The 26,254-nt window shown below is 46.0% G+C and overlaps 1 protein-coding gene across 1 annotated transcript in view; it reads left to right on the top strand.

Annotated features, from left to right (window-relative positions):
• igf1ra (insulin-like growth factor 1a receptor) overlaps positions 1–26,254 on the top strand; it is a 249,829-nt gene that overhangs the window by 168,483 nt on the left and 55,092 nt on the right. Inside the window, exons 3-5 of the mRNA XM_041178432.1 lie at positions 19,547–19,850; positions 25,096–25,238; positions 26,094–26,238. Of these exons, the coding sequence (XP_041034366.1) occupies positions 19,547–19,850; positions 25,096–25,238; positions 26,094–26,238 (592 nt within the window). The remainder of the gene's footprint in view (positions 1–19,546; positions 19,851–25,095; positions 25,239–26,093; positions 26,239–26,254) is intronic.

Consider the following 26,254-nt stretch of genomic DNA (forward strand, 5'->3'; position numbering starts at 1 on the left):
AATTCAATTAATAAAATCTGGAATTGAAATCTAGTCTCCGTAATGGTGACTGAGAAACTGTCAATTGTTGCAAAAGCCTATCTGGTTCATTAATATCCTCTTAGGGAAGGAAATCTGCCATCCTTAACCGGTCTAGCCTACATGTGACTCCAGAACCACAGCAATGTGCTTGACTATTAACTGCCCCCTGAAATGGCCGAGCAAGGCACTCAGTTCAAGGGCAATTAGGGATGGGCAACAAATGCTGGCCTTACCAGTGACACCCACATCCCATGGAAGAATAAAATTAAAAAATGCCATTTTAAATTTCCTCTTTTGAAATGCTTCCCCTGTAAAAGCTGTTACAGATTCTGCTATAGCTGCACACACACACACACACACGCACACACGCACACACGCACACACGCACACACGCACACACACACACACACACACACACACACACACACTCCTAACAGCTCTCTGAAATGTAAAAAAAAAAATCAAATTCTCCAAATTTCTCCCTCTGTTGGGAGATAAATCGATGGTCCTCCAATTACTGTCTTACTGATCAGGGGAAATAGTTGTCCCCAGTTTGCCTCGTCAAAACCATTCATCAATTTGGACCTCTCCATCGGACCTCCTCTTAACCTTTGCTCTAATGAGAGGCGGCCCAGTTTCTCCAACATCCCATAACCCAAGCCCCTTGTCCCTGGCGTGGTTTTCGTAAATCACGTCATTGGCCGTGATCTTGTCGGGAAAAGAGGATCGTTCTTTGTGTGCCGTGTTGCTATTCTTCCCTCAAATCGTTTTGTTACTTAATTCTATAAGAAATTATGCAATTTCTCACAACGCTGAACGACACCTGCTTTCTAGGCTGTGCAGGCTATTCCTAGAGGTGAACTTTTCAGAGTTGCTAAGGCTCCTGGTTTTTACTGGATCCTCTTGGAGATGAAGACAGGGAATGCTGGAAACACTCAGCAGGCCAGGAAGGACCTGGAGAGAGAGAAAAACATTGGACTTGTTAGGTGGGTCACTTCTCCTTTGAGCAGATCTGTTAAGTTCTGGAACGTCCAGCTCTAAGCTTCTGCTTCCACAGCTTTTACTTGTCCTATTGAGTCTCCGCAGCAATTCCTGACTGTCAACATTTACTCGTTTTTTGATTTATCAGGAAATTTTGAATGCTGCTGAAAAGCGAGACGTGTTACCGAATCTTTTCGTCTTGCACTCATCAGGACAAATGCAAGAATGCCAAATTTCAAACTATCACAACAGTTTATATGAGAGGAGAAAATAGGTGCTGATTGGTTGGCAAGTTGATTCTGATTGGCTGAGGAAATTCCATGTTAGAATTGTATTTTTTGGGTATTTTTCTGTAAATTTTGCATCAAAATCAGGTTCTTCCTCTTCCAGTTTTGCTGAAATCCTAATGACAGAATCATACAGTGTTTACTCTTTTCTCCAAAGGAAATGTGTTCACTGTGGTCCTCTGTGAATCTGGAGTACAGTGTGCTGTTTATAGCTATTGGTAAGGGTATACTGGGACTGATCGATAGGACTTGCACTTATTTGAATCTCAATATCTCAGGGAACATGTTTAAGGAGGAGGGGGGTGGGTACATGAGTCTGTTGAGCAAGCTGGCACAGATGTGGGATTTACTGCCTCATGCCTTTGTCTTAACACCATGATGCAGCTCATGTTTCTAGCACCTTTAACTGAGTAAAATGTCCCAAGGTGTGTCACATGAGCCATTGAAGGACATATTGGGACAGGTGACCACAAGCCTGGTCAAAGCGGTCGTCTTAAAGGAAGAGAGAGAGAGGCAGAAAGGTTTAGGGAGGGATCTCCTGAATCTGTACATTGACATTAGGTGTCAGCTACAGTGTCCCTCCATGGTGGAATAGCCTTTTGACACTCATTGAACACCGTGGGTTCGGACATAAAGAATGGCTGTGAGGAAGGTACCAGATGGTAACCCAGCACCCTTCGAACTCCGATCCAGCAAGGCTGAAGGAGGGGTGAAAATTGTCTCTCCAAAATAGCCAGCTGTGTAATCGGGACATAACTTGGGAAAGAAAGGATGTACTGGCACAAATCTATCCTGTTTTAAATATTCATTCACAAAACAAAATGTAACCCCTTGTGCAGCGCTGATTCCCAACGCCGCCTCACCCTCCTTTTAAAATTGCCTTGCAACCTGGCAGAGTGAAGATTGGGCATGGAGCTGTGACTATGCCTTATTGAGCTCTCTTGATGCAATCAGAATAGAGGAAGATTGGGGGAATAATGTTATCTGACACACTGCAAAAGGTCATTTTTTAAAAAAGCAGCAAGCGATTGTTTCCACTTGCAGGGACCTTGAAGGTTGAAAGGTTGCAGCAAGTAACTGGACTTTGTTCTGAAGCAACTCACCAAACCTCCTTTGGAAGCACCTTCCAAAACGGCAACTCTACCATCTAGAAGGACAAGGGCAGCAGATACATGGGAACACCACCATCTGGAAGTTCCCCTCCAAGTCACTCACCATCTTAACTTGGAAATATATCACTGTTCCTTCACTGTTGCTGGGTCAAAATCCTGGAACTCCCTCCCTAACAACACTGTGGGTGTACCCACACCACATGGACTGCAGCGGTTCAAGAAGGCAGCTCACCACTTCTCAAGGGGCAATTAGGGATGGGCAATAAACACTGGCCCAGGCAATGAAGTCCACATCCTGTAAAAATGTATTAAAAAAACCTTTAATATTTTCTTCTCTTTCTCTCATTCTTTCTTTTTCTTTCCTTCTTCCCTCTTTCTCTTTTTTCTTGTACCTTTCTTTCTCTTTTTCTCCCTCTCTCCCTTTCTCGCTTCCTCATCATTCTTTCTCTCTGCTTGTGTGTATGTTTGTCTCTCTCTTTCTTTTATTTCCATTTTACATTCCTTTTTCTTAAATTTTTATCCCTTTCTCCATTTGCACCATCTCTTTTTCTTGCTCCTTCCCCCACATTTTTCTTTTTGGCGGAGATGGGATTTGCTGACCATTTCAGAGCAACATATAGATCGGCAGTGTGTGGGATTATAGCATATAGATCAGCAGTGTGTGGGATTATAGCGTACAGATCGGCAGTGTGTGGGATTATAGCGTACAGATCGGCAGTGTGTGGGATTATAGCGTACAGATCGGCAGTGTGTGGGATTATAGCGTACAGATCGGCAGTGTGTGGGATTATAGCGTACAGATCGGCAGTGTGTGGGATTATAGCGTACAGATCGGCAGTGTGTGGGATTATAGCGTACAGATCGGCAGTGTGTGGGATTATAGCGTACAGATCGGCAGTGTGTGGGATTATAGCGTACAGATCGGCAGTGTGTGGGATTATAGCGTACAGATCGGCAGTGTGTGGGATTATAGCGTACAGATCGGCAGTGTGTGGGATTATAGCGTACAGATCGGCAGTGTGTGGGATTACAGCGTACAGATCGGCAGTGTGTGGGATTATAGCGTACAGATCGGCAGTGTGTGGGATTATAGCGTACAGATCGGCAGTGTGTGGGATTATAGCGTACAGATCGGCAGTGTGTGGGATTATAGCGTACAGATCGGCAGTGTGTGGGATTATAGCGTACAGATCGGCAGTGTGTGGGATTATAGCGTACAGATCGGCAGTGTGTGGGATTATAGCGTACAGATCGGCAGTGTGTGGGATTATAGCGTACAGATCGGCAGTGTGTGGGATTATAGCGTACAGATCGGCAGTGTGTGGGATTATAGCGTACAGATCGGCAGTGTGTGGGATTATAGCGTACAGATCGGCAGTGTGTGGGATTATAGCGTACAGATCGGCAGTGTGTGGGATTATAGCGTACAGATCGGCAGTGTGTGGGATTATAGCGTACAGATCGGCAGTGTGTGGGATTATAGCGTACAGATCGGCAGTGTGTGGGATTATAGCGTACAGATCGGCAGTGTGTGGGATTATAGCGTACAGATCGGCAGTGTGTGGGATTATAGCGTACAGATCGGCAGTGTGTGGGATTATAGCGTACAGATCGGCAGTGTGTGGGATTATAGCGTACAGATCGGCAGTGTGTGGGATTATAGCGTACAGATCGGCAGTGTGTGGGATTATAGCGTACAGATCGGCAGTGTGTGGGATTATAGCGTACAGATCGGCAGTGTGTGGGATTATAGCGTACAGATCGGCAGTGTGTGGGATTATAGCGTACAGATCGGCAGTGTGTGGGATTACAGCGTACAGATCGGCAGTGTGTGGGGTTACAGCGTACAGATCGGCAGTGTGTGGGGTTACAGCGTACAGATCGGCAGTGTGTGGGGTTACAGCGTACAGATCGGCAGTGTGTGGGGTTACAGCGTACAGATCGGCAGTGTGTGGGGTTACAGCGTACAGATGGGCAGTGTGTGGGGTTACAGCGTACAGATGGGCAGTGTGTGGGGTTACAGCGTACAGATGGGCAGTGTGTGGGGTTACAGCGTACAGATGGGCAGTGTGTGGGGTTACAGCGTACAGATGGGCAGTGTGTGGGGTTACAGCGTACAGATGGGCAGTGTGTGGGGTTACAGCGTACAGATGGGCAGTGTGTGGGGTTACAGCGTACAGATGGGCAGTGTGTGGGGTTACAGCGTGTAGATGGGCAGTGTGTGGGGTTACAGCGTGTAGATGGGCAGTGTGTGGGGTTACAGCGTGTAGATGGGCAGTGTGTGGGGTTACAGCGTGTAGATGGGCAGTGTGTGGGGTTACAGCGTGTAGATGGGCAGTGTGTGGGGTTACAGCGTGTAGATGGGCAGTGTGTGGGGTTACAGCGTGTAGATGGGCAGTGTGTGGGGTTACAGCGTGTAGATGGGCAGTGTGTGGGGTTACAGCGTGTAGATGGGCAGTGTGTGGGGTTACAGCGTGTAGATGGGCAGTGTGTGGGGTTACAGCGTACAGATGGGCAGTGTGTGGGGTTACAGCGTACAGATGGTCAGTGTGTGGGGTTACAGCGTACAGATGGTCAGTGTGTGGGGTTACAGCGTACAGATGGGCAGTGTGTGGGGTTACAGCGTACAGATGGGCAGTGTGTGGGGTTACAGCGTACAGATGGGCAGTGTGTGGGGTTACAGCGTACAGATGGGCAGTGTGTGGGGTTACAGCGTACAGATGGGCAGTGTGTGGGGTTACAGCGTACAGATGGGCAGTGTGTGGGGTTACAGCGTACAGATGGGCAGTGTGTGGGGTTACCATGTCAAAGGGTTTTTGTTGTGGAATGCTGTATTTCACTATCCCTCTTTGCACATTCAGCTCGCCAGTTTAAATTCTAACCTGAATCGCATTATAGAAATTCCTTTCCGGGCACTTACACTGAGTAGCAGGAATGAGGAATAATTTCTTCTGGAGCCTTTGCTTGAAGAACAAAGGGATTGCAAGGACCCGCTCCATTTTCATGTTGCAAAAATATGTTGATTAGCTGATTTAATGTGAGGAAGTTTTGGCTCCTCCTCCTCTCCAGGCAGTTTTGAACAAACAATGGTAGACCTTGGAGGAAAGCCTCCTTCGACAGCACCTTCCAAACCCATGACCACTACCAACTAGAAGGGCAAGGGCAGCAGACACATGGAAACACCATCACCTGGAAGTTCCTCTCCAAGCCACTCACCACCCTGACTTGGTAATATATCACTATCCCTTCACTGTCACTGGGTCAAAGTCCTGGAGCTCCCTAACAACACTATGCGATCTACCTACACCACAGGGACTGCAGCGGTTCAAGAAGGCCGCTCATCTCTCAAGGGCAATTAGGAATGGGCAATAAATGCTTGCCTAGCCAACGACACCCACATCCTGTGAGAAAATTGAAGAAAAGCACCACATGATTTTGGATATTGCTGGAGATGTTCGATGAAAAATGTAATTAGCCGGTGAGTTTTGCACAGCAACAGCTTGAATTTATGTGGCGCCTGTATTGCACTAAAACAGCCCAACACTGGTAAAAATGATCAAAGCAATCAAATTGAGCCATGTGAGGGCAGATAGCCAAAAACAATGATGGCACGTTGAAAATCGGGCATGAGCAGGAGGCCAGAATTGGGGGAAGCTTGGTTATCTCGAATGTTTGTAGGCCTGGAGGAGGTTAGGGCGATTGAGAGGACGATAAGATCTTGTTAAGTTTTCAGAAGAGTGAAATGCCCAGCTAAGCAAGCATTGTCATGGACTCGCCCAGACGTCACTGCAAACAATTCGGGAGAACTGTCATAGAGGAATGGAGAAAAGCGTTTAAAATTCTTTATAAACTGATTTCCAAAAGTCTGCAAAGTATGGGGGAAAGAGACAGGTGATCACATGATGAAACCTCCAGAAAGAAACCAGCTTTTGACTCCATTTCCTCGAGGCCAGACTCTTGCCGCTGCGTCGCAAGGTTCCTGGGCTCAAGTCCCACTTCAGGGCTTGAACACAAAAATCTCCGCTGACGCTCAGCGCAGTACTGAGGGAGTGCCGCACTGTCGGAGATGCCGCCATTTAGATGAGACGTTAAACCGAGGCCCCGTCTGCCGGCTCAGGTGGATTTAAAAGACACCGCGGCACTATTTTCAACAAGAGCAGGGCAGATATCCCCGGTGTCCTGGCCAATGTTTATCCCTCAATCAGCATCACGCGGTCTCATTGCTGTTTGAGATCTTGCTGTGCGCAAATTGGCTGCCGCATTTCCTACGTTACAACAGTGACTACACTTCAAAAAAGTACCTAATTGGCTTTGAAATGCTTCGAGCTGCCCAGCGGTTGGTGAAAGTGCTTTTTGAATGCAAGTTCTTTTTTTTTTCCCTTGAGAAAAAGTTTGGCAACTCTAAATTTCACTGACCAGTAAGGTCCAAAGTCTTGGACCATAACCTGTGCTGAGCTGTTGACGAGGGATTATATAAATCTAATTCCTTGCAGCCAATAAAAAGTGCCCAGCTGTCATCTCTTTAATGAGAAGCCTGAAGGTCTTTTGCAATCTTCAGGAAAAGAACGCCTTAAATTGCTATGATTGTGTTTTTTGGTTGGGATCGGAATGTGTAAATCGCTCAGTACAGCGCCTGATACCTCTGAGTGCTGTACTGCCTCAGCCTGGGGTGAAGCAATTGACCATAAGCGTTGCTCAGTGAGAGAATAGAAATTCGACCAGAGAACCTTCTCCTGATTGGCTTACAGTGACCTCTACTGGGAGTGAACAGGCATGTCAGGTGTAAGCACGCCCCCCCCACCGCCACCTCTCCACTTCTGCAGTCAAATTCAGATGCTTGCGATTCCCACTCGACCTCTCTACATCTCTCCCCTCTTTTTAGATGCTTCTAAAAAAAACCTTTTTTCTTTGACTAAGCCTTATGACCCCTATCTCCTCCCTTGGCTTTGTGTTAATTTTGCTTCATCAGGTTTTGCTCTAGTGCTTTATAGAGGTGCTATGTAAATGCAAGTTGTATTCGGTTAGAGCATCAAGAATGAGAGAGAAGCCATAACGATCTCACATACTTTTCTCTGGGAACAAGCTCAGGACCATCCAGTACTTAATGTAATGTAAACAGAGCTTTTACCTACTAGACCCTGGGAGGAGTCCATTGAAGATTTCACTCCAGATGTCGTGAAGAAAGAACTTTCATTTATGCACCACCTTTCATGATATCAAGTCATTCCATAAGACCATAAGACGTAGGAGCAGAAGTAGGCCATTCAGCCCATTGAGTCTGCTCCGCCATTCAATGAGATCATGGCTGATCTGGCAATCCTCAACTCCACTTTCCTGTCTTTTCCCCATAACCCTTGATTCCCTTACTGATCAAAAAATCTGCCTATCTCAACCTCTAATATATTAACGACCCAGCCTCTCCAGTCCTCTGCAGTAAAGAATTCCACAGATTCTGAGAGAAGAAATTCCTCCTCATCTCTGCTTTAAATGGGTGGCCCCTTACCCTGAGAGATTTTATGGCCAATGAATTACTCTTGAAGAGTAGTCGCTTTAATATCCGTAATGATGGCAGCCAATTTGCGCACAGCAAGCTCCCACATAACAGCAGCGAGAGAATCCGATGTTACAAAGTGGAGGAACAAAGGATACAGGCTTCAGCTTTGAGCTTGCTGGAAATGTATTTTTTTTGAGAGCGAGTGAGTGGGCTAATATCTCTGCTTTAGCTGATGAGCAGTGAGTTAACCATGATGGATGGTGAGTGCCAAAACCACAACATTTCAGCATGATGGCATATCCCCCCCTGAATTTGGCAAAGACTGTGATGAAACAGGAGTGGATTGTTCCTATGGGAGAGAGATTCCTTGTTAGGAAATTCAATGAAGTGGGAGAACTGCAATGCCTATCATTCCTTCATCCAGTGACTCTGAATGTAAATAGATCGTCTATAAATATATACAGTAGTACAGTCTATTCCTCCTCCTTGTACATTTGATCAGCCATCAGTTTATACACTTATAAGGAATATATCTGCAAACTCTTCACTCCATTATCACTCTCTAGCTAGAGTACAGTTTGAAACAATAAATAATTTCTAGATTAGAAGCTGTGCTTGTTTTTGGAAGGCTCGTCTGTAATAAAAGTCATCTTCAGGATCATTTTTCTTGATAATATATCTGACTTCACACATTATGCTGACTTAACATCTGCTGTTAAGTTGCGTTTAAAGGAGTCCAGTGATTTTGGGTGTTTGTAATCAAGGTGCTGTATAGTGAGCCAGCCTCTCCGTTGATCTCCCCTCCCTATATCGCACCATGGAACACATTTGCTTCTCTCCCCCCACCCCCAATGCCCACCCTCTCTGCAATCACAGCCATGCCACCCAAAGGTGCAAAGTGAACCATCTGCCAAAAGTCAACTTGGCTGCTGTTTTGGTCAAATTGAAGGAAGAGGATTGGAGAGGGGAACACAGAACTCAAGCACTTGGGTTTCCAAATCTCATCTATCGCTCCAAATCAATGAGGGGGTGGGGGGGTGGCAGATAACCAAAGCATATGATTAGGAGCCAAATCAAATTGTAGACTGTTTCTCCAAAGCAGGTTTATTTGTTCTAATTGAACTTATCATCCAGACTCTGAGAGACTCGATGACAGAACGACGAGGGACCATACAATATGCCCCTATGTCTTGGAAAGAAATAACTTGAATTTCTATAGTGCCTTTCCCAATCCCTCAATATCCCAAAGTCCTTTACAACCAGTGAAGCACCTTTGAAGTGTAGTCACTGTTGTAATGAAGAGCACTGTATGGTTTCATTTTAAAACTTTCAGGTGAAGCATTTAAAATAAAATGTTTTACTAGGAGATCGATTTTGGGAACTGCTGCTGTCAGATCTGATCCTTCGCTATTGCACTGATTGGTTCACCCGGGAATGATGCACCCGAGCCCTGGAGTGGAGCTTGAATCCATAACCTGCTGGCTCTGAGATTACAGTTGTCACCAATGAACCAAGCTGACATGAGGAAGAGCTTGTTGTCCATTGTAACTCATGCATCCAGCAAAAAACAAAGATTCCCAAGTCTTGAACATATCTAAGGTGTTTGCCCACCCAGAATCCATTTATAAATTTCCTGCTGATGTCACTGTCGTTGATCCGAGTCTCAAAATGGTCTTGTGGTGAGCATCTTTTACACAAATCCCCATTTGACCAAGAGGCAATGGCATGTTGTTCCAATTGCTTAGCGACCAGTCCATTTAGTGGCAGTACCTGTACTGTGGTGCTCTCTACGTAAAGTCCTTGGGCTTGTAACATCCATTTCTCACCCCGCCCTGTCCCTGTGCCCTTTCAAAGCTGCCTCCAGTTGTAACTGCTCTGAAGAAGAGTCATACAGGACCTGAGACGTTAACTCTGTTTCTCCCTCCACAGATGCTGCCAGACCTGCTGATATTTTCCAATACTTCGTTTTTATCACAGTCGTAACTTGCTCTCCCAACTCTTACCCTGGGGTCTGCGCCTCCTTTGGAAACGCCTCTGAATGTTTCAGCTTGGTTAGCGATGTTGTGTACATTGTTAATGGATCTTTCTTTAAAGTCAGTGACTCGCTGAATGAAGAGTGTGCAGCGTAGCTGCTACTGCTCAGAACCATTTTGTTCAGGTCTGATTCACAGGGTCAGGAGATCTTGTTTATTAAAATCCATCAACTGTTAATCAGTTTCAATTATGCATAGCAGCATGTGTAACGCAGTTTGGGAAAAGCTCCCTTATACACATGTGATTCAGTTCGTTGAGCGCGCTGACAGAATTTATGGGGGGGGGGGGCGCGCGGTGGGAGGGGAGAATAAAAATTCAGTCAAATGGGTGTGAGAGCAGGAAGAGTAGTTAAACATATTCACACTGGTCTCAACACCAAAAAGCAATGTTTCTGCGGGAAGTTAGCAAGTAGAAAACCAGTCATTCTCCCTAAGGGTGTAATTGGCTAAACCATCAAAACATTTCAATGTCCAGTGCGTCACTTGTGCCATAGGGGTGGGAGGGTTTGTTCACCAGTGTCTGCTGAGATCAGATACTAAGGCTGAGGTTTGCAATAATAGCTCGCACTTACATAGTGGCTTTAATGTAGAAAGTGGACAGAAGGCCACCAGGCTACCGTACCCTAACAACTCTCTGGTGATCCTTTATCTTGATGTGGAGTGAACGTGATTGGCCAGGCTGTGGTAGCCCTGATATTCGAACAGGCACCGATTGCCCAGGTTTGCTCATTGTCAGCCACTTGGCCAAGGCTTGTCAACATTGATGGCATCATGTTGCAGTAAGGAGGTGACATCTTGGGTGTGGAGGGGAACTTAGAGCAGAGATTTTCCTAATTAATCAACTGTGGATCGTTGTCTTTTAACCATTGCTGTGGCTTAGCGATATTTGACTTACTTAAGACAAAGACCAAGTATGGCCCAAATCCTCCCATGAAAATGAAATCTTTGTGTCACAACCCGATAACCAATTCTTGGGATGTGGTCATTGATTTTATTTAATCCTGGTGTTCTGATGCAGCTTATTAAACCATTTTGAACTCTGCAGGTAACTGAAGCAGTCCCTGCCCACAGGCAGCAAGAGCTGGGCAGCATTATGGCTTGGGCTGATGTGTACCAAGCATCATTCAGGCATTGGCATCTTTAACAAGAGGGCCCCCCCCCCCCCCCCCAAGTGGAATTGCAGTTGTTGAATTTCCCACCATCAGCATCCTGGGGTGGGTTGGTGGTGTTTGTTGGGGTACTCACCGTTTACCAGAAACTTAACTGGACCAGCCAGATAAATGGCTATGAATGCAAGAGCCGGTCAGAAGCTGGGTGTTCTGCGGTGAGTGACTCAACCTCCCGACTCCCCAAGGCCTTGTCACTACTTGTAAGCCACAGTTCAGGAGTGTTTTGGAATACTTGCCTGGATGAGTGCAGCTTTAACAAAACTCTTAAGCCAACACTATCCAAGACAAAGCATCCCGCCTCATCCACCAACTTCAACGCCCCCCTCCAACACCAGCACGTTGTGCCCACAGTGTGTACCATCTACAAGATGCACTGCAGCATCTTGCCAACCTCCTTCCAAACCCGTGACCTCAACCAGCTAGAAAGACAAGGGCAGCAGGTGCAATTGGAACACCCATCACCTGCAAGTTCCCCTTGGAGCTGTTCACTGTCCTGACTTGCAGATACGTCCTTTGTCCTTTATCATCGTTGGGCCAAGCATCTGGAATTCCCTTCCGAACAGCACTGTTGGAGCATCTTCTCCACATGGACTGCAGCGGTTCAAGGCGATGACTGACCCCTCCCACCTTCTCGAGGGCAATTAGGAAGGGGCATTACTGGCAAGATCAGCATTTCTTGTCCCCATGTTCCATGAACGAATAAAAATCAACTCACTTGGTTCCTGTGATGATGTGACTGGATTGTAATCGTTCCCAGGTATTCATTATATATTGGAGGCCTCTCTTTTAAAAAAGCATATGACATCCTTGGTTTTATTAGTGGAAGGATAAAATGCAAGGCGGTTATACTAAAGCTTTAAGAAGCACTGGTTAGAGTATTGTGTTCAATTTTGGGCTTCACATTTCAGGAACGATGTCAAGGCCTTAGAGAGGATATGGAAGCGACTCACCAGAATGGAATGTGATGTGGAGACACTGGGTGGTTCTTGGTGCAGAGATGATTTAAGAGGCGATTTGATGGAAATGTTCTAAATCACGAAGAGTTTTTTGATAAAATAAGTAGGAAAAAGTTGTTTCCAGCGTCAGAAGATTTGTGAGTGGCAAAGGAACCAGAGACTCCGTGAAAGCACCACACTCCCTCGGACGTCACATCCAGCTCTACATTTCACCACGCTCCCTCGGACGTCACATCCAGCTCTACATTTCACCACGCTCCCTCGGACGTCACATCCACCTCTACATTTCACCATGCTCCCTCGGACGTCACATCCACCTTACATTTCACCACGCTCCCTCGGACGTCACATCCACCTTACATTTCACCACGCTCCCTCGGACGTCACATCCACCTTACATTTCACCACGCTCCCTCGGACGTCACATCCACCTCTACATTTCACCACGCTCCCTCGGACGTCACATCCACCTCTACATTTCACCACGCTCCCTCGGACGTCACATCCACCTCTACATTTCACCACGCTCCCTCGGACGTCACATCCACCTCTACATTTCACCACGCTCCCTCGGACGTCACATCCACCTCTACATTTCACCACGCTCCCTCGGGTGTCACACCCAGATCTACATTTCAGCATGCTCCCTCAGACGTCACATCCAACTCTACATTTCACCACGCACCCTCGGACGTCACATTCAACTCTACGTTTCACCACGCTCCCTCGGACGTCACATTCAACTCTACATTTCACCACGCTCCCTCGGACGCCGCATCTAGCTCTACATTTCCCATCCAGGGGTGGCTGTATCTTCATGTTGCAACAACAACTTGCACTTACTGATATTTGTAGATGACAATGAATGCAGGATGGAAAGGGGCGAGCAGAGAATGGTTGATGCCGGGTGCTCAAAGGCTCTGGAGAATGAAGCAGGTTTTGAGGAGGCTTTTGAATGTGGGAAGGAGGGATGATGAGGCAGAGCGGTTCGGGGAGTTCAGGCACATCTTTAGCAGAATGGGTGGGAGGAGGCTGAAGCTGAAAGAGTTGAGGATGGAGGTTGGTGTGGGCGTCGGAAGATGTTGGAGAGAATGGGCTGAGGCAAGACGATGGAGGAGTATTTGTAGTGAAAGAATCCCATCATATTTAAAGTTGTCTTTACAGGAAGCAGCACAATATCTGTCTTTTCTATAGGTAGTCAGACCTCTTAATATCCTCTGCAAAGCTACAAGAGAATAAATTGAAAGGAAATGATCGGCCTTCAATTTATTTCACCATTCTAACAACATCGAGCAAAGAGGGTTCACTCGAACGTCGTTCTGAAATTGTTGAGAAGACAGGATCCTAAATGGCATGTTTGATTTTTTGGCTGTCAGCTTTGGCCTAAAATGGCCTCCTTTTTGGGCATCCTGTGCAGGGGATCCCTGCAAACATTGACGCTCCTCCAAGCCCACGTCCTAGCTTCTGAAAGACTTGTTGGCAACCAGTGATACATTCGCACATGACCCCCTCCGTGGGCAGCTCGAGTTGATGGGCGCCAGTGTAAAAGCCGTTTTGTCTGGAGCTGTATAATGGGAGGTTGTAGTTTACGAGCCTGAGCCTCCTGAACACTGCCCGCTTGCAGAAGTTTTTAATTTTCAGTCTTTCAACCTTTAACTGTTCAGGTAATGAGCTGTGGATGGTACTGTGGTGGTTTTGTTACAGGACTGGTAACGTAGAAGCCTGGACTAATAATCCAGAGGACGCAAGTTCAAATCCAAAATTAAGTTCCCTCCCGAACCTCTCCAGGTCTCTTTCCCCCTCTGAGACGCCCCTTAAAATCGACCTCCTTGACAAAGTTCATCTGTTTTAATATCCCCCTACGTGTCTCGATAAGGCTCCTGTGAAGTGCCTTGGGACGTTTGACTTTGTTAACAGGTGCTATGCAAATGCAGGTGGTTGTTTAAAAGCCTAACTAGCTCCTAATGTCCTTTAGGAAAAGAAACGTGCCATCATTGCCTGACGTGGGCCTATACGTGACTCCTGTCCCACGCCGCTCTTAACTGACCTCTGAAGTGGCCCAGCAAACCACTTGGTTATATCAACCCTACCAGTGGTGCATGAAGGGCCACACATCAGAAATGGCCGGCTATATGAGGTGCTGGTAGACACTAGTAGCTCAAGAATAGGCACCCCAACAAGAATTCAATACCTCAAAAGACAGGAGGAATAAATAATTTCTTAAAATAATAGAAACAACTTAGCTCTGGGTCACAATATGAAGTGTTAGCTTGGCTGTGGATTTCTACGGTATGAGGGAGTGCTGCATTGTTAGCAGTGCTGTGTTTTGGCGAGATATCGAAACAGGCAGACGTGGTCCCAGTTTAAAGGCTCAGATGGATGTTAATGACCCTGTGGCATGATTTAACCAAGCGCAGACTTCTCCTGGCTTATGGGCCAATGTTTCTCCTTCACCAAGCATCACCAAAAACCGATAAATTGGTCATGAGTTATTGTTCCTGGGATCTTTCTTTTCCAATTTTCTCCCATGTTTACAAACATCGCAGCGACTGCACAGAAGTGAAAATGTTTGGGTGTATTCTGAGAGCTGTGGTAAATGTGTTTATAACTGTACCATTTTCTTTTTTTTTTGTCACTTATGCTCTTTTAGAAACATAGGAATATTGGAAATGTGAGCAGGCCTTTCAGCTTGAGTCTGCCTCACTGTTCAATTAATCATGGTTGAATCAACACCATCTTGATAAGCTAACCAAATAATCTATCAATCTCAGCCTTGAAGTCTCCAATTGTCCCCCAGCATCCAGAATCCTTGGAGAGTGAGTTCATGGTTTCTACAATGCTTTGTGTGGAAAAAGTACTTGAATGTTGCTGAAAAGAGAGACATGTTACTGGAGCTTTTTGCCTTGCATCCGTCAGGATTATTGCAAAAATACCAAACTTCAAACGGTCACAACAATTTATACTGCAGAAGGAAAGAGTGCTGATTAGTTGGCAAGTCTACACTGGCCAATGGGTAGCCATGGATAAAGCAACAGGGAACTATAGGCTCCCCAAGCTCGTGGGTAATTCAAAAAAGGCACAAGGCTTGAACATATTCCTTTTGTTTGCAGAGAACGGGTCCCTGCGTTTTAATGTATGTTGCTTCTAACGAGCATAAATGAGCCTCGAGCTCAACTGATCTTAAATTGGCTGTTAGTGTAGCTGTTAGTGCACTCAGGATTGTTCAGCAAGTGCTGTCCAATCACAGAATCACATCTAACAGTGGAGGTTTCATTTGGGGTTTTGCAAGCGCGGGCAGACAATCAAAGGAGCATGCTGTTTGATTTGATCAGCCGACCTCATTTTGCTCCTCAGTGACCCTTTGGGGTCAGGAGTGGGCAGGCCATGTGAGTCACCTCTAGTTGGACTTGTCCATCACTTCCTCCTGAGTCCCTGATCCCAAAGATCTTTCCCTATATGCGGTGGTTTGCAAATGATAATTAAGGAGTTCAGTGTTTTGTGCTGGCCCATAAAGTTCCACGTTGAGTGATTCCTGTCATCCTGATGTACAATAAGTGATGAAGACCTGAAACTGGCCAGTTATCATTACAGTTTCTCCCTGGTGAGCCCGTTAGTGGGTGACTGAATCCCCAAGAGGTCCTGTTTGGTAACGTACTTGGCAACTCTTGCTAAATTGCTTTGTTAATCGTGGTTGTTACTGTTAAATTAACACATGATTTATTGGTGGGAACATTGATAAATGTTTGCTTTTATTTTGTTAGTCATTTATAGCTGATTATTGTTGTGGTGGGGGGAGGTGCAGTAGAAGAAGATTAAATTAATCAGTAGTTGCTTGGTACTTGTTGAATTCCTCCATATTTCAAAGAAACTGGCAGTGTTTAAAAAAAATGAATAAACTCTTGGCTTCCCTCATGCTTCAACCTGCTGAAATCTAGCACCGGAGAGACTGATGCTCAGAGTTTATTTATGTAGGTGCAAAGGAACACCAGCAGAATGGGATGCAGGAATACTTGGCTCTTCCTGTTCTCTTTGGAATGCCCTGTGAGGCTGTGTTGTCAACACCACCTCTTTAACAATGAGACCAACTCATACACCACCTTGAACATAATTGAATGTCGCTATGCGCTTCACAGCAGCAGCATCATAAAACAAAAACTCAATACTGAGCCACATAAGGAGATATTACAGCAGGTAACCAGAAAGCTTTTATGTTTTAAGGACGGTCTTAAAGGAGGAGCGGGAGGTGTAGAGAGCGAGAGAGGGACCCCCAGAACGTAGGGCCAGAATGAGGGGAGCGATGAAATTTGCGGTTGCATAACAGGCCAAAATTGGCAGGGCGCATCTCATAGGTTTCAATAAGATCCTCTCATTCTTCTAAACGTCAATGAGTATAGACCCACCTGCTCAAGCTTTCCTCATAAGGCAGCCTCTTCATCTTAAGAATCAGTCGAGCGAACCTTCTCTGAACTGCTTCCAAAGCCTTAAGTAAGGGGTAAGGAGACCGAAACTGTACACAGTACTCTAGGTGTATTCTCATCAATACCCTGTACAAGACGTCTGTCTACTTTTATACTTCATCCCTTTTGCATTCTGTTGCAAGCAGGAGTGTGATAAAATTTGAAATTTGAAAGATATAACATTGTCAAGTCTGTTGGTTCAGGTATGGGATTGGACCCTCCTCCTGCATTCCCTTCCATGGTTGAATAGCCTCAGCACTACCTGGCTCACACATGAAGACAATGAAGTATTCTGCCAGGAGGCACTTATTCACCAAGAGTAGCCCAAAGCTGAAACTCCTTAAGCTGTTGACACTGGGGGGGGTCATTTGAAAATTTCAAAACTGTGATTGATAAGATCTTTGGTCGGGCACAATATTGAGGGCTGCAGAACCAAGGCAGGTAAATGGAGGGGTTTTTTTCTTTACTCTTTGGGATGTGGGTGTTGCTGGCAAGGCCAGCATTTGTTGCCCTTCCCTAATTGCCCTTGAACTGAGTGGCTTGCTAGGTCGTTCCAGAGGGCAGTTAAGAGTCAACCACATTGAGGTGGGTCTGGAGTCACGTGTAGGCCAGACCGGGTAAGGACAGCTGATTTCCTTCCCTAAAGGGCATTAGTGAATCAGATGGGTTTTTACAACAATCAATGATATATTATGGTCACCATCACTGAGACTGGCTTTCAATTCCAGATTTTATTAGTCAGTTGAGTTTTATTATTAATTTAATTTAAATTCCACCAGCTGCCATGGAAGGATTTGAACCCACGTCCCCAGAGCATTAGCCTGGGCTGCTGGATTACTAGTCCTGTGACATTACCACTACACCACTGCGTCCCTGATGATGCTGATCGGGCATGGCCCAATTAAATGGCAGAACAGGCTCAAGGGGCTGAATGGCCTCCCCCTGTTCCTGCAGAAGGATTGCTGATATGTGTAGAACTGCCCTTTCAATAAGGTGTCAGCTCTTTCAGGGTTCTAAAGGGGAAGGAAAGATTTGAGAGAAAATATTACGCCTGCTTGATGGAAAAGAGCTGCCTCCTTGACACTCCCCAGTAGCACAGACTAGATTAATTCTTGGTTCTTGTACACACACTGCAATGGAAATGTGTTCTTTTAATTGAGTGGTTGTGGGGTGGCACAGGTGTGGGACAAGGCACAGTGTGTACCTGAGTGTTCAACTCTGCTTTCACGCTCCCTGCAATTATGTTTTCATTTATAAATTGCATACTTAAGAACTGTATGTACTGTATAAAATAGTGTAGGGCCAACCTATTTTCAACATAAATGCTGCTTTAGATTGACAAATAATAGGACATCTTAGAACTGTTTAAAGGGACGTGAGGCTCCACTTTATTTCTTCAAACTTTTCTTTTAAAAGCTTCCAGAGGCCTTTTCATAGCCAGGGCCATTGACCCTGGAGGTTCTGTGCTTGATACAGATAGCAGAACCAACAACAACTTCTTGCATTTATATAGCGCCTTTAATGTAGTGGAACATTGCAAGGTGCTGTTAGCTAACAAAATTTGATGACCAGAAGCTTGGGCAATGATGCAGGTTTCAAAGGGTGTCTTAACGGAGGAGAGAGAGGCTTAGAGGGGGAATTCCAGAGATTCAGGCCCAGGCAACAGAAGGCATGGCTGCCAGCGGCAGAGCAATGAAAGTTTCAGAATGAACTGGAGGAGCCCAATTGGAAAGCTGCCGAGCTGGAGGAGATTACAGAGATGGCGAGGGCCACGGACTTGAAAACCAGAATTTTAAAATTGAGGCATTGCCGAATTGGGAGCCAGTGGAGGTCAGTGAGCAGAAGGATGACAGATGTACAGGAATTGGTGTGAGTTGGCAGCAGAGTTTTGGAGGAGCTCAAGTTTGAGAGGATGGAAGATGGGAGACTGGCCAGGGGGAGCGCTGGAACAGTCGAGTCTAGGGAAAAAAAAACCAGCAAAGGGAAAATTATTGGCTTGCTGAGGCCAGCGATCTTAATGAGGGTGCGGTGACTGCGGCAGGTTTACTTTGGGGTTGCCTGATTGGCACTAGTGGGTAGTAGAAAGTGGTCATTGAATTAAAAGTTGATTACTTCCACTGGACATGTTACAATGGCATTTAAGCTGGGTTTGCACAAAATCAGTGTGCCTAACTACAAATGCACAGAGCCTGCATATGCTGTAGTGCAAACGCCCATCTTGCTTTCAAGCTTCATGTGAAGCCTACTGTTTTTATATTAGTTTATAGGATGTGGGTCTTGTCTTTATTGCCCATCCCCAATTGCCCTTGATGAGGTGGGTGGTGAGCTGCCTTCTTTAACCGCTGCAGTCTATGTGGTGTAGGTACACCCACAGTGCTGTTAGGGAGGGAGTTCCAGGATTTTGATCCAGCGACAGTGAAGGAACGGCCGATATATTTCCAAGTCAGGATGGTGAGTGACTTGGAGGGGAACTTCCAGGTGGTGGTGTTCCCATGTGTCTGCTGCCCTTGTCCCCCTACGAGGTTTGGAGATGCTGTCAAAGAAACCTTGGAGATTTGCTGTAGCGGACTGGATGATACACGCTGCAGTTCCTTATGTGCTGTGTGGTGTAGGGAGTGAGTGTTTAAGGTGGTGGATGGGGTGCCAATCAAGTGAGCTACTTTGTCCTGAGCTCTGCCCTTCAGTATAGGGGGGGTAATTCCAGAAGCAAGGGGGCTTACCTTAAAATTGGGACCCTGTGCGTTCCTGATTTTTATCGTTCCACTATTGATGGCCATGCCTGCAGTTGTCTGGGCACTAAGCTGTAGCGCTCTCACCCTAAACCCCTTTGTCTCACTACTTCACTTTCCTCCTTTAAGATACTTGGACAAAACCTTTGTCAAAGAGGGTAGGCTTCACAGTCTCCTTATGTAGCTCGGTATCAAATTTTGTCTCATTATACACCTGTGCTGTATTTTAGGACGTTTGAAGGTGCTATATAAATGCAGGGTATTGTGTATGAATAAAAATATAATATCATGTTTGTGTGTTTTACAGTGTGCCCAAAAGCTTGTGGAAAGCGGGCTTGTAACAACTGGGATGAGTGCTGCCACGAGGAGTGTCTGGGCGGCTGCACCGCAGTGAACAGCAACAGGGCCTGTATGGCATGTCAAAACTACTACCACGAGGGCCAGTGCCTGCGCAGCTGCCCACCGGGTACCTACAAGTATGGAGGCTGGCGATGCGTGACCAAGGACTTCTGTTCAGAACCCCAGAACAGTGGTTCCAAGGAACCATTCGTACTTCACCAGGGGGAATGTATCCTAGAATGTCCGGCAGGCTATATCCGCAATGGTAGCAGGTTCGCTAGACGTCTTATACCAGTTGGTGTTGTTTTAATCCCAGAATGTTCCTCCCAATTTTTCTTTCTCCTATCTTGTTTTCTGCTGGGGTCAGAAGTGTGTTGAATTTATTTAATAATCCTCTCTGACAGTTTAAGAAAGTAAGGATGTATGTTTGTACAGCACCTGAAAAAGTCCCAAAATGCCCCAGGAGCTAAAATATTAATAGGGTCAAAGTCGCTTGGTAGTACGGAGCTTGAGTATTGCTGAGAAAAAGAGACATGCTGTTGAAGCTTTTCATCTTGCACTCATCAGGACGGATACAAGAATCTCAAATTTCAAAGAGAGCAACAATTTTTACTGCTCAAGGAAAGGGTGCTGATTGGTTGGCAAGTCAACTCTGGCTGAGGTGTTGCCATGGAGACTACACCAGGGAGCTATTTTCTCCCACGCTTTTTAGTTCAGGAAAGGTGCAATGCCTGGACATGTTTCTTTTGTCTGCAGAGGACAGGTCCCTGCGCATGAATATATGTAACTTTTAGCAAGTGTAAGTGAGCCATCTTTTTTTTTCAGCGATATTAATAGTCATTCCTTATGTAGGTAAACATAGATACTTTTTTCACAAATCCCACCAGCAATGAGAGAAAAGACTAGCTGACCTGTTTTGGTCATAGTAACTGAGATGAATGTCGGCTAGGGCACTGGGAGAGTTCACTGCTCTTCTTCAAAAACCGTACCATGGAAGTTTTGTTTTTGCATGCACCCGAGTAGGTAGCTACCACCTTGGGTGGGCGTATCGTTCAGTAGCTAAGCACCCTCCGGCAGCGCGGCACTCCCTCGGCCATGCACAGAAGTATCGGCCTGGATGAATGTATTAAATTCTAAAGTGGGGGCAAGTCCACCAGCCTTCTGACCAAGAGGCAGGTCGCTTATCTGCTGAGCTGCAGCTGGCATGGAGTCTGGTTTGAATGGGGTCCTCACTCTCCCAGGGACCAAATACCACCCACCCACGATTACTGGTGCTAAAATTAAGAGAATTTTGTGTTCTATATTTTTAAATTCTGAAAAGATATTTCTCTGTACAGATTTAGTGTCATAGAAACATCAGAAAACTACTTCATATTGGAGGAGGTGGGGTAGTGTAAAGGGAGGGAATAAAAGTTACAACATCTGTTATAGGGGCTATATACAGAGCAACAGTTGGGTTGGGACATGTCCTGTGTGTAACACAAGGAGTATAAGTGATATTATAAAATGGGACAACCCATATTCTTTTCTAGTTCAGTGGTTTACTTCATTTGAAACAAAAACAGAATTACCTGGAAAAACGCAGCAGGTCTGGCAGCATCAGCGGAGAAGAAAAGAGTTGACGTTTCGAGTCCTCATTACTTCATTTGAAAGCTGGGAGTTTATTTTGATTTCATAAGAAGTAATTTCTGTGAAGAAAACAGATTTTTCAAATTTTCCTGCCTTCCATTTTAAAAAAAAATCACTTTTTTTTAAAGTATTTATTTACTTGTTTGTATAGCATTTCATCACCCTCCAAATCTTGAAGCATTTTGTATTTAGTGATGTAAGCAAATACTGCACACAGTAAGATCCTACAGGTATGAAATAAAACCAGAAGTTGCTCAATATTCAGCATCGGTGGAGAGGAACTGAGTTATGTTTCAGGTCAATGATCTTTCATCGGAAGTGAAAGACGTTAGAAATGTCTAGCTTCACTAACTGTTCTTTGCATGTTCTCACAACCCTTTTAAAACCCATCAACCACACATTCACCCACTCCTCCCCTCCTCAAATCTGTGCATGCTAGGAGCCCAAATTTTCATGATTTGAACACAATAGATTTTTAAGAGTGTTCAGGGGTGCGGAGCAGAATGTGTAAATGGACTCACATTACAGACCAGCCATGGCCTGGAGATCTGTCTGAAGGGCAGAACAGGCTCAAGGGGCTGAATGGCTGTCTGCTGTTGCTGTTTTCCCATAACCTGTGTTGACTCTGCACAAACCGGATCCCGTGTTGCCCCCCCGCGGTTTGTTTGTCCAGTCCCTATTCTCCAAGAGAATGATAACAACGTGGATCTAATACAAAGCTGATGCTGACTCTTTGTATTTGGGTGTTAGTTGTTAGGTGGACAGTTGGTAGTTATATGGTTGCTAGAAATTCAGTTTGAACAAGTTCAGTTCATTTAACCCAACATTAACACTGTATTGGTGAAGTATTATAAATTTAATTTTAACCTTGGAGCTGAATCAGTTTTTACTGACAGTGTGGAGCTGTTTATGTTCGCTTGTTTGATCTATGTTGACTGTCACAGCCATACACCTTCTCTGTTTGCAGCTTGAGGGCATGGCAGAAATTGTCTGATTCTGATTCCTTTAAATAATAACTTCTCACCTCAATTCAGTGAAAAAATAGACACAAGGGAACAGCACTTCATACAGTGTCTACATCATTTCATGTTGGTGTCAGCTTTTAAAATGAAACCAAGGACATCTATCCCCAAGTCATGACTGTGGAATTACAACAGAGTCCTTTAATCGATCACTAACCATTTCCCTGTCCCTCTTATTTCGCCATTTTCCTTGCTGCTTCAAGCCTTTGTCCTTTCTTTGCACTCTTTCCCCCCACACCCCGGACCTTCCTCTTGTTCCCTCTCGCTTTCTTTTCCCCTGCCTCCTCTCCCCTTCCCATGCTCTCGTCCCCACGCCCTTGACCCCTCTCTCCACATGCCTTTGTTATCCCACAATACTGTGCCCAATTACTGGAGCTATTCCTTATTGCCACTCTGGGAAACCATCACATCACCGCCGCCCCCCCCCCCCCCCCCCCCCCCCCCCCACCCCAACACCTCTCCGTGACTGGGAGCCATGGTGGTAACATGGGAATTGAAAGGCCACACACTCTTAATTCCTCACATAATCCAGCTGAGCTCACGCTGATCAAACTGGAACCTCCCAACTTCATATGACTCCGTCCTGGGACGGTGCATCTACCGAACACCAGCCTGAGGGCAGCTGAGGTCTTTGTTTTTGTTGCGGCTGAGGCAGGGAGATGGGGGAGGAATTACCCCCCCCCCCCCCCCCCCCCCCCCACCAAGGGTTGGAAAGCAAATGATGGCTGTTCCACCCACCTCCCCCCCCCAAACAATCAACTACCCAGCACCTCAGGCGTGTGAAACTGTGCTCACGTATTTCCCATGGGAATCGACACATTACCCCTCACTGGCTAATCTCTGAACTGGAGGCTGTGACACCTCCACAAACACCTGATAACTGAATGATTCACTGTCCTCAAGAATAGTGCAGGAGGAAGCCAGTTTAATGAGCTCCAGTGCTGGCCAAGTATGCAATAACACTTCTGTCGTTGAGAGAAAAAAAAATAGCCTCCCGTTCTGATATAGTGCTGAACCTAAAACAAGAAATCTCTCTGCCCTCGACTCCCTCCCTCCCCCCACTCTGCTCTCCTTATGCTCTGTCAGATATGCCCGACACATGCACGGGTCTTGTTAGTCCATGAGTAATTTTAATTGTCATAGTCTAGGCTGTCACTTCTATTAGAGGGAGTGGAGCATTGTCAGTGCGGCTCATTTTTAGGTGTAATGTTAATCCTGTCCCCTTATTCAGCTGGATACTCTAAGATTTCAGAGCACTATTTGAAGGACAGCGTGTTCTCCCAGTGTCTTGGCCAGCATTCCTCCCTCAACGTTACCAGAAACAGCATGTGTACTTGTGACATAATGCATTATTTGTGGCAAAAACTGGTTGCTACTTTTTGCCTCTGTAAATGCTGACTTTGCATTGTGATTGAGGCAGTCTGAGCTATTTTGGGACAGTGTGACCAGCCCCTACGCAGGTACAAGCCCCTGTCTGGAGTATGTAAAAGATCCCAAGGCTGAGTATGGGGATTCTCCCCATTGTCTCCACCAGCGTTTATCCTTCAACCAACACTACCAGGAACAGATTACCTGATAATAGGCCATCAGTCTGAAATATTAGCCCTCTTACTCTCTCCACAGCTGTTGCCAGACCTGCATTTTTGTTTTTATTACATATTTCCAACATCTGTAATATTTTGCTTTTCTGTAATCTGATTATCTCCTTGGATGCTTGCTGTGTGCCAATGTTTATCTGCATAGCAACAGCAATGGCACCTTAGCACCACCTCATTGGCTGTGAAATGCTTTGGGATGTCTTGAGGATGTGAAAGGTGCTATGTGAATGCAAGTTTCTTCGTCCCTTAGACTGTAAATGCTGATGAGCTTTTTGGAGCTGGGAAGCCCTTGTATCAGAACCAGACCCATCCACCAACGTGTACCTTCCGGCATAAGCCATTCGTTCATGCTGGGGGCCTTGGCTGACTGTTGATTTCCTTCCAAATCCACTTACACAGGAGTATAGTTGTAATACTCTTCACTTGCCTGAAATGAGTGCAGCTCCAACAACACTTAAGAAGCTCAACACCATCCAGGACACAGCAGCCCACTTGATTGACACCCCATTCTCCACCTTCAATATCCACTTCCTCCACCACTGATGCACAGTGGCAGCAGTGTGTAACACCTAGAAGATGCCTTGCAATTCAGCAAGGCTCCTTTGACAGCACCTTCCAAACCAATGACCACTACCACATAGTAGGATAAAGGCAGTTGTCCTGCAAGTCCCCCCCCCCCGCCAAGCCAGTCGCCATCCAGACTTGGAAATATATCGGCCGTTCCTTCACTGTCGCTAGGTCAAAATCCTGGAATTCCATCCCTAATAGCATTGTGGGTGTACCTACATCACATGGACTGCAGCGGCTCAAGAAGGCATCTCACCACCACCTGTGACATGAATCAAACTTTCCTTTGATTCCCCTTTCCAAATTTGCCTAACAGTAAGCAGTTCCCACATTGTAATGATAATCGTGATAAATCTGGCAAAAGTAAGCCAGATGTCTAAAGCAGTTGCTGAACAAATGAAGCCCCAAATCAAAACTGTAACCACTATGGGTATAATTGTCAATCTGGTTTCTTTACTGGTGTTGGGGAAAAGAGTTTCCCCCCATGCTATCACCTCTCTCTCTCTCTCTCTCTCTCTCTCTCTCTCCCCCTCAACCCCGCCACCACAAACCCTTCTGTTCCAGGTCCGAATGTGTGGAGGGCCATCACTTTGCAGTGTTAGAAATGGAAGGACCGGTTTGTCTCAAGGATGTGAATTAAATCCTGTTTGGTTGCTGTTGTGTTTGGGTAACCAGGAGTCATTTCTCTCCCCTTCTCGCAGCATGTACTGCACCCCCTGTGATGGCCCTTGTCCCAGTGTCTGTTCAGTGAAAACAAAGACCATCGATTCAGTCACCGCAGCCCAGAACCTGCAGGGATGCACGGTTATTGATGGCAACTTGATCATCACAATCCGCAGGGGGAGTGAGTACAGCCTGTTTTTTACTTATTACTCTATGTTTGCTTCTGGAAATAAATGTTTGTTGCTCTTCCTACAAGCATGTTCCATCCCTCCACCCCCGCCTCCCACCTTTTCAATTTCATCCAATTCCTTCTCAGACTGTTGATAGCTTCTTGGCCCTTGTTCTTCATGCACTGGCAGTCCTCATCTGAACAGCTGCTCTTCATCTGTTCAACGCTGGCTGTTGGCTGTTCTGATCTGCCGTGGAAAGCTATTGTGGCTGAGCCCAGGTCAACCAGCCTCCACTCGCCCCTTCCAGCCCAAGCTGCGGAACCAAGCTCCAGGTTGGCCCCTGAATGTATTTGTCAATTTGGGCATAGCTATAGACGGTAGGGGATTGGATTGAGACTGCCCAAATTCATTCTCCCCAGCAGAGGGAGGAGACTTCCCACGCATGCCCGTCAGTATGGAAGACCAGTGTGCACCACTTGGTCTCCTTGTCCCTCAATGTGTGAGCCTAGGACAGACGGGCATGCACACTCCTGCCAGCAAGACTTGAGACATGGTGACCAGGAGCCTGAGCCCCAAGCTGTGGAATACGCTGGTAACAGCTTCTGTTTGTAAACTAAGTTCACTTCATAGAAGAGATTTCACTGCTGCCTGGGGTGGTCCAAACCTATTTAATTTCAGGCCTCAAGAGCTCAGCCTTTTTCTGGATGGAGACAACCTCTTAGTCACCCATTCTTCAGACGTTGACTCCTGGGCCACGAGCTGCAGGTTGCCTCGTAGTCCAAACATTCAGAAATGTACTTTGTTATTTGTTTTTTTTTGCTAAATTGAGAATTTTAACTTTTTTTCTCTGCTTTTTCTTTCACCAGACAACATCGCTGCAGAGCTGGAGGCCAACCTCGGGCTGATAGAAACTATTTCGGGATACGTGAAAATCCGCCATTCCTATGCCCTCGTCTCACTTTCCTTCTTTAAGAGCCTGCGCTACATCAATGGCGAGGATCAGCTGGAAGGGTGAGCACCCCACTAG

Source organism: Carcharodon carcharias, chromosome 32 (assembly GCF_017639515.1).
Source record: "Carcharodon carcharias isolate sCarCar2 chromosome 32, sCarCar2.pri, whole genome shotgun sequence".
Lineage (NCBI taxonomy): Eukaryota > Metazoa > Chordata > Chondrichthyes > Lamniformes > Lamnidae > Carcharodon > Carcharodon carcharias.